Raw genomic sequence first — 9,104 nt, 5'->3', positions numbered from 1 at the left:
GAATAGCCTTAATAAAAGCAAACTACTAATATGTAGAAGCTGTTAATGTTCATTTTCTCAAAGTCCACTTGAATGTCAACAACGCATCAGAGTGCAGAGTGGTTGTAATCTTGGGGACTTAGGAGTCATTAGGATTATTGTGTGAAACTCCACTTACCTGCTTTTTCTGTTTTTTTTCTGATACTTAGGAATATCTGTTGAGAATTTCAACGCACTGTGCATCATTATAATGTTATATATGTTCTAAGAGTAGACGGAAGTGAAATAAAAGAAAATTTATTAGCATTAAAATTATATTAGGATTATTTTGTAAAGAAGAAGAAAACAAACAAATTCTATAGCTTCCAGTGCTTGCTTGCAGTAAAGAAAACATGAGACAGAGATTACTGATTTAACAAATGGATGACTTTATTAAGAGAAGGACAAGATTGTTGTTTATCTCAGTCAAACCATCCAGGAAAACAAAGCACACATACTTATACAATACTTTGGTTTGAAAATTAGTTATAACATCAATGTTAAACCTGATGTTGGAAGAAACAAATGGGACATAAGGTGTAAAATACAAATCATGAAAACACAAGCTTGCATAGATGAAGTAATGTAGATATACAAGTGGTATCCCAGGAAGGCCTGAGCACTGGAGTGCCTTGATGATGTTGACCAACTCAACCTTCCAAGACACAGGAAAGGAACCAGCACCATGTTTCTCAAACGTCCTCAGTGAGGTTATGAGCAGGAACAATTTGTGCTGTATGAAAGTGAATTGAAATAGACTGTGTCCATCAGCCTAGTTCAGGTGGGCACATACATACCCACCAGTACCCACCACAGGTCACCTTAAGGCATCCACAAAGTGTCCCTCACAGTTTCTCCAGATAGGCATGTGGTTTGAGTTGGTCTTTTGTTCTCTGTCCTTAGACAGGTAACTCTATTTACCAAGGCTCTGTTCAGCTTTGTTAACAGCTATTTCAAACCTGCTTTTGCCTCAGGCTTGCCTATCAACTGATGAGCACTTGAGATAACATTGACTTTGTTTCATAAATATACCCACACTCTGAATATCAAAAGGGTTCTGAAAAAAAATCTTAAGTGCCTCACACTATGTAGTCTCTCTCAAGAAATGACTTTTCCAAATTATAAGACAAATGACAGTATCTCCTCAAATTTCCTGAGCAACCTGATTTATGAGCAGTCTCTTGTTCTTTTTAGTTCAGTACCTTTTCAAAATATATATTGGGCCAGGATGAATTCTTAGGAGAAACCCCATATTACAGAGAATTCTCATTTTGGAACATTATTTTTATATGTGATTTCCCCACCGAACCATCTTATTATTTACAGTGTTTCATGACATGAATACTGGTTGTCTGGATGAGGCAGATGAGAAATATAGCTACTTCTGAGAAAGGGCATTTGGTTTTCAGTTTACTGCAAAGGCTAAAGTTAAAGCCTATGGGAATTTCAGAAACCAATTCAATCGAAGTACAAAACTTCTGATAACTAAAACTCTCTAACCAAATTTAAGAGCTAGAAAATATTTTAGCAATTATGGTCTGAAATTAACTGCAACAAAAATGTGGCCTATCATAGCATAGTCTCTCAACTATCATCTCATCACTGTTCTCAATCCCCGCCTGCTTTTTTTTTTTTTTAAGAAATATTACTCAAACCCTGTCTTTCAATTCTTTTATTTTTTATATTTGAACCTCAGCAAGGAATAATAGGCACTTGGTGAAGGTGTTCCATCTCCCACCATCTTGACAAGGTCACAGTGAGGAGGACAAGTGTTTGGCAAGGTCACACTTGTGGGAAGCCAAAACCATGAGACCCTTTTTTATGTAATTGGGACTGTTTATTTTATATTCAACCTGACAGAAGACATTCGTATACTTTAAATTCTAGATGGTCAAGAATATAGCAGGTGGTTCTTGACTTAAAGGCTGTTTTACTATCTCTCAGGACATTGAGGACAAAACAGAAAAATATAAACAATCATTCTGGGAAATGTTACAGGAACTCTAGGCACCACAATTGATTATATCAACTAAGAATCCAAGTTCATGTCTTCTGTCTCTCAAGTCTAAGCAGATAGTTATCATGCCTATCGCATGGAGCCCACCATATGTAGCCTATTTAATTAAAGATAGGTTATAGTATTCATTCAGGGGAGAAAAGGTTAGTAAAAATATATTTTCCTTCTAATAGACCCTCCTTTACTTTACATAAGGATTTATGATAAGCATAGTTAATGTTAGCGGCAGGGGAATTACATACAGAGCCTGCCCTTTAGTTAAAGATTAGTAAGGAACTGCTGTACTTTGACTAAGGCAAATGGAAACTCTCTGAGAAAGCAGCTCAATCAGTTTTATGAGAATAAATGTAGACATTTTTAGATGCTTTTAGAATATATTATAAGATTTTTATAAGGGGACTTTTAGATGGGATCTTAAATACAGGTGTATTTTATTACTGATTGGTTAGGAGAGAGAGTCTGGTTATGTAGTTTGGCTTCTGTTAAATAAGGAAATGTCAAATCCTGGGAATTGTAAATTGATGCATTTTATTAATAATTCTGTACCCATAATGATAAGAAAAAATTAGAATAAAAGGAGATAGAGAGAAAGCAGCTGACAGCTCTCTCTCTGGAGATTGCTCCAATGAAAGGACTCCTTGTCTCATCCCTTGCGCAGATGCCACTCATCCTTCAGGACCCCCTGGACCCCACTGGGGCAGGACCCTGGCAGGCGCTAAGTTGCACAATTAATCCTGCTCTGATCTGAAAGCTGAAATCACTATGCTATGAAAAGTTATTTAAAGAGAGAAAAATTATTTTCTACTTTGCTGAGAATACACAAAAGCATATTAATTCTATCAGGAATATGTTAGTAGGAAGTATTCATATGGGAAAAAGAATGGCTTTTAGGCTAGATATTTCCACAAGTTAACATGATTACTTACATGATTGTGTTAGTTTATGGTATCAAGTAGAAACTGTAGAAACCACTCCATTGTCAATTCTCATAATTCTTATCATAGTGAAAGGTCTCCTGGATAATTTTCTTCAGATTAGAAAATCTCCATTTCTAGTAAATGTCTACTCTGTTTTTTGTTTATTTTTTTTTTTTTGGGGGGGGGGTTGGTGTTTATGGTAAGCATTTCAGTACACAAAAGTAATGGTAAAATTCTTACACACAACCTGAATGTCTTCATAGCACAACAGAACTTTTGGAAATATCTTCTACACAGTTACCATCAAATAGGAGGACAGTAAACTCTCAATTATTCAGAAAGTGATTATCAGGTTTGAAGGATCTGGTCAGGAATCTCTCCCTCCTTTTATGTTTTTGGTCATGTCTCTGCTATTTTAGTGGACTGAATTCAGTGTCATGTCAGCCACAGCACAGTGGGAAAGAAGGTCCAAAGTCTCAATGACAAGGATGCTTAGAGATCAACTATGAATTTTGTATCTCAATTAACAGTTGACCACTAATCACATATAGAAGTACATTAAGCTCAGTCAGAGTCAAACTAATTTAAGGCAATACTGCTCCTCATAGACATTGCTGACATGAAGTGCAGGATACATCAGAAAAGCGACTCTGTAGTGTTAAAATTTTACCAATTTACTCCTACCTTCTTAACTTTTCTAGAATAAATTTTAGCCATTTCTGATGACACTTGTTATATGCTAAGGGCAACAACAGCCTCTGGGTTCATCCCTTTAATAGTGTTACATATCATCATGGATAAAAAAAGATTCTTCCACCAAGAATTTGGATGACATTGTACGCCATGCAGCATTAATAGGACAGTCTATAGTTTCCTTCTCTGCCCATATTACCTACCATGGGTGAAGAAGGAAAATGTACTCTATCAACAGTAAGAAAAGCAAGTATGGCTTTAAGACACACAGGCACCAACAGATATGAGAGAAAATGGGACTGTTTTAGAGTCACTTCTCTGACTATGAGCAGTAAGTAAGGGACGCAGTATGTACTTTAAAAATCTTTTCATTTTTTTTCTGAAAGATTTGATTTTTTATGAATACTTCTAAAAATCCTATACTATCAGAATATGGCACACTATATACAGTGAAATCTACATGAACAGTGTACTCTTTCAATGTTAATACTCCTTACACAAATGCTATCCCCCTCAAAAGGGAAAAAGCCTTTGACTTCACTTTATTCTGTTCTCAGTCCTTCTAGCTATTTATAAGAGGAGTCTCACTCCTTTATTAGGCTCTAAATCTTAACCAATAATCATAATTATGTTCCAAAACAATCATCACTGAGTAATCAATCTTCTTGATATTTCCCAAAGTAACTACTACATTAAAGGCAACAAATTAAACAAAAATCAAGGCCTTAAAATGTTAACCACTCATGTGGTAAACTGAATGCACCATATAATAGTAGGTATTCCTGATTTGGCACAAGACAAATTTAGAAAATATTTGATAAAGAAAAATAATTATCAGTTTAAAGATACTTATTTTTATACTAACACATTCTGAGAGAAAGGGATGGAGAGCTGTCAATAATTTTTAATTAATGCATTACCTAGTTCTTTCTCCAGCCACATCAAACAAGAGGGAAATGGGTTGGGTTCAGAATTTTCTAGAATGGTTCAACAGAATATAAGGCCCAAAGTCATGAATTTTAGCATATGTTGAACTAGACCCAAGGAGCTCATACCATTCATACCATTCTGAAAAGATTTTACTCCTGGAAGCACTTATACATATCTTTCTTTTCTAATTTAGATGTTTGTCTATAATCAAAATATATATATTTAGCTGTGGGGAGTTGCAGTTCAATTAGTATGCCACCAGGTATTTTGAAGTTATTTAAGAAATAGTAATTCAGCAGTATGTAAAAATCACTTTCTAAAAATCTCAATGTTCTTTTACAGCAGGTAAAACAACTATCTAGCCTCCCAATAAAATAATTATGTCTAACAATGGCTTGGACACTGGAGTCAATTTTTTTTTCTTTTTTAAGTCAGAGCATTTAATGTGACCATTATCTAACCCCTCTACCAGGTAACAATTTACAAAAAGGTAGGGAATGAGAGTGAAAGATAAGGCTCCACACATATTGTACTCATTCAGCAATATTGGGGTTAATGGGATCTGGCTTCCAGAGAACAGAAATCTAGAAACAAAGGTTTTCCCAAGATTGGAAGTATTCATTTACATCACAACATTAAAACGTAATACATTGGGGCCTAAAAATTAAATTGCATGTGTTCCAGTGGCAGGAACATAAAAAAAAGTGTAAAATGCTTACACATTTATATAAAAGTGACAACGTAAAAAGAGAACACAGTGATGAATGTCTGGCAGTTCATTAACAGACAGTTGTTAATTGCCTCTATAATCTCAAAGATAATCATTACATTATTTGAATGAGAAAGAATGAGGATATAATTGGGAGAATTAGATTTCTATCTCCTTATTCACTGGTAAATAATTACAGAAACTCTTAAAAATTGTTTGCTTTACAAAAAAATAAAATAAAGACAAAATATTTCAAAGACTAATCTTTAAAAAACCTAAAAAACAAAGTAACAAATTTTCAATACTGATGAATTGGCTTGTCACAAGGGCTATATCACCTTTGCTCACTAAGATAGCTAAAACAAACAGCATTCTGGTTAAGTGTTAAATGGTCTAACATTTTTTTGACTAAAGTACGTTCAGTTAACATTTTACAATAATAAATATGAATGAATGACATACATGAGAAACAGAAGAAATGTAGAATTTTTAAAGCGAAATTGATCATTGTATGAGATAGAAAAATAAACATTTATAAAATTAAAATATGGCAAATGATGTTGCCCATTTGCCTAAGTTGATATCAAATAAAAATACAATTGCTGTTTTTCTTTAAAGTTACCATTAAAATATTTTAAACACGAAGCAAAACCACAGGGCAGAAAAACAAAAAATATAGCATTATTTTAAGTCAACAAGGCTAATCTGGATATTGAAACCACTATGGAATTTGACTTAAGGCTAGACTTCCATTTTCTCTCCCCTTCTCTACATGAAGATTTTTCTATATTCACTTCACTTCACCATATTCAAAACCCTGTTATCTTCCCTTTCCTGCATTTCTCTAAAATGACTATATCCCTTAAGGTTTTTTTTTTCTTCTTTCCAGGTTACCATATGCCTAAAACTTAAATTTCAGGTGCGTTATACTCAAGTTCCTATAATATAAAAACTTTATGAAAGTAATTATCTTTCTCAAAATGAGATATTCAAATATACTGAGAATCTGCTCTAAATAGCTTCCTGATACTGCCCAACTTTAAAGACCATCTAAAAAGATAAGGCAAAAAGAAGGTAGTTCCCAGTAGGGTGATTAACAACTTTTTCTTTAGTCACCTATATATTTCATTCCTAAAGAAAACACTATTGAAATGCAAAAATGTCAGATTACATACAATAAAAAAGAAGAGCAAGTCAAGTAATGGAAATTATTGTATATAAATATATAGATTGATTGCCACTTATGTTAACTAAGTATTATGGGCAAATAAACATATTTTATGAATCAGTTACTAGACAAAGACACTGAATATCTTGAAGAGGGACCTAAAGATCTTCTACAAAGTAATACAAGGCCCACTAATGACCCTTTATAAATATGAAGAGTCAAACTCTTGGATTTAAAAAAACACTATCAAATTCAACATCATGTTGAATTAATTTAATTATTGACAGGTGCACAAAACGTTACTGAGACATTGCCAACAAATACTGCTGTCTTTTAAAGAAGAAAGAGAACCTTTGATCTACAGCCAGAAATATTGACATCACTTATGCAATCAACTTCCAATTTAATTTCCCTTGGCTCTACAAGTGAACTTAAAACAAGGACGGGATATAAAGGTTTTCACTTATGAAAAGCTGACTGCACAAACCAAGTTAAAGTTTCAGAGAATTAAGTTTTTGTAAATAAAGGGTCCACTGCCCAGGGGCCTCAGAAAGCCTTGCTACTAAGAAAACATCCGCACAGTGTTTAAAAATGGTGTCTAGGCCAGTTTTCCCAAGAGGGCCTAAAAGGGTACAAAAAACCTCTATGGTCCATGTATTCAGAATAACATTTTTCAAATTCTCCAGATGTCTCTATTTTAAATACTTCGTAATTATGACTTTTTTATTTTCCCAAAGAAAATAAAAAGCAAAGGCCCTATCCTTCAAAAACATCACACACTAATGCACCAAAAAGCTGCTTCTTATACTCGTATTTTGCATTGCATCCAAATGTCATTTTTCACTCTGATTATTTATCTCCATATAATTCTAACTGCTAACTAAAGCTTCATCCCTAGATAACCAATACTCCATACATACCAAATAAAATGGCATCTTATAATTCCCTTAAATACTATATCTCAGGAAGTATATCCAGCACAAAGGTGGCTAATATTCAGAAGCTGCATTTTCTTATACTGCCCAAGTGATGGAAAATAACCAAAATATTTGAAATGAATTGAAATCATTTATAGTCAGAAAAACACTTGAGAAAAAAATCCCAGGAATGCAAACAGGCAGAAAATAATAAATGTGGGATGAATTCTGTATTATCCAGTAATATTTGCTACAGTGAGTCCATTTTCAAGGCAGATTCCTAGGTTTTTTAATTTTTTTACTGCTTGTAATGGAAACCTGGGGAGGGAAAAAGAAACAAAATTAAGGGAAAAAAATCTCTGAAACTCATTTTTTCTCCTTGCCCAAGCAAGATAATTTATCTTTATTTCAAGAGGGTCCTCTTTGCTTTGCTCTTGATTATAAAATATTCATATCCAGAGAGTTATTGTGTTATTTTAACATTATGCACAAAATATATGTCAAAGACAATGAGGCACCCCCCCAAGTGATGCATGTATAATTTGAAAAAGAGAAATATGAACAACTTTCAGTTAAATCAAGGATGATAAAAATGCCACCAATTGATGGAAACTGTGATGAGGGTGTTGTTTTGATAAAGACATTTATAATATCCAATATCTTTAAATGTATTTAATTGATGGAAACTGTGATGAAGGTGTTGTTTTGATAAAGACATTTATAATATCCAATATCTTTTAAATGTATTTTGTCTTACTCTCAAAATTGGATGAATATCAGAAAGGGGGAAAGGAAGCTTTTAAAAATGCAAATGTCTAGCACTCTTTACCAGGACATTCTGATTTAATTAGTTTAGAAAAAACAAGAAACAAAGTCATCTGTAAAGAGATATTTTTCTTTAATGACAGTTGAAACAGTAACTTAAAGAAATGTGGGAAGACTACAATTAACTTTGGAAAAGGATAACAAAAAATATCATCTAAGAAATCTTAAAAAATTGTAGGGACAAATTAATTCTGTCAATTGATAAGATTCAATGTTTAAAAAGTCCATTGAATCTACAAACTTCTTGCATGTATTTTATTTTATATGACAACTTTGACGACTCTGAATCAAATATTTAGATTGCCTCTATTCTGCAGATGAGGAAGTTAATATATAACAAACTACCTTTTTATTATTTGAAATTACAACTACCAAAAAATTCATGTAAGTGAATGCATATCCTTGAAATATACAATCAATTACTAAATACAACCATTTTAATGGTTTATTCCAATTTAGATGCTCTTATTTTTCTGCATTTTCTTTACTCCATCTTTTTTTGCATAAAATTTTATATGGTACATATGTATGCTTATTTAAAACCTAATTAATACAGTCATGGGCAGAAGAGAAATAACAGTCAATACAAGTTGAGCATCTCTTATCAAAAATGCTTGTGACCAGACCTGTTTCAGATTTTAGAGGTTTTCAGATTTTGGAATACCTGTATAGACTTTAATAGCCAAGAAAATCTAGTCTAAAAATATGAAATCTAAAATGCTCCAAAAATTCAAAACTTTTTGAATACCATATCAACACTCAAAAATAGTTTCACATTTTAGATTCTGGGATTACAAATATTCTATCTATGTAGAGAAAGCAGTCCAACAAATCTTAATGTGGTCATGATAACCCTTTAGGAATCTGTTGAAACATTTGCACTCAATTTAAGGTGCTTTTTTTTATTTTT

At 33.0% G+C, this 9,104-nt stretch overlaps 1 protein-coding gene across 3 annotated transcripts in view; it reads right to left on the bottom strand.

Moving 5' to 3' along the window:
- Positions 1–383: 383 nt before the first annotated feature.
- Ccdc50 (coiled-coil domain containing 50) overlaps positions 384–9,104 on the bottom strand; it is a 66,641-nt gene continuing 57,920 nt past the window's right edge. For 2 of the 3 annotated variants that reach the window (XM_078043873.1, XM_078043874.1), the window contains one exon: positions 384–751. In XM_078043873.1, coding sequence (XP_077899999.1) covers positions 711–751 — 41 coding nt within the window. In that variant the 3' untranslated portion in view covers positions 384–710. Of the gene's footprint in view, positions 7,688–9,104 lie in introns of all 3 variants that reach the window. The other variant, XM_005341780.5, reaches the window with a different exon arrangement.

This window comes from Ictidomys tridecemlineatus, chromosome 3 (assembly GCF_052094955.1).
Source record: "Ictidomys tridecemlineatus isolate mIctTri1 chromosome 3, mIctTri1.hap1, whole genome shotgun sequence".
Taxonomy (NCBI): domain Eukaryota; kingdom Metazoa; phylum Chordata; class Mammalia; order Rodentia; family Sciuridae; genus Ictidomys; species Ictidomys tridecemlineatus.
The sequence above is the reverse complement of the archived record's forward strand: the minus strand, read 5'-3'. Positions and strand labels throughout refer to the sequence as shown.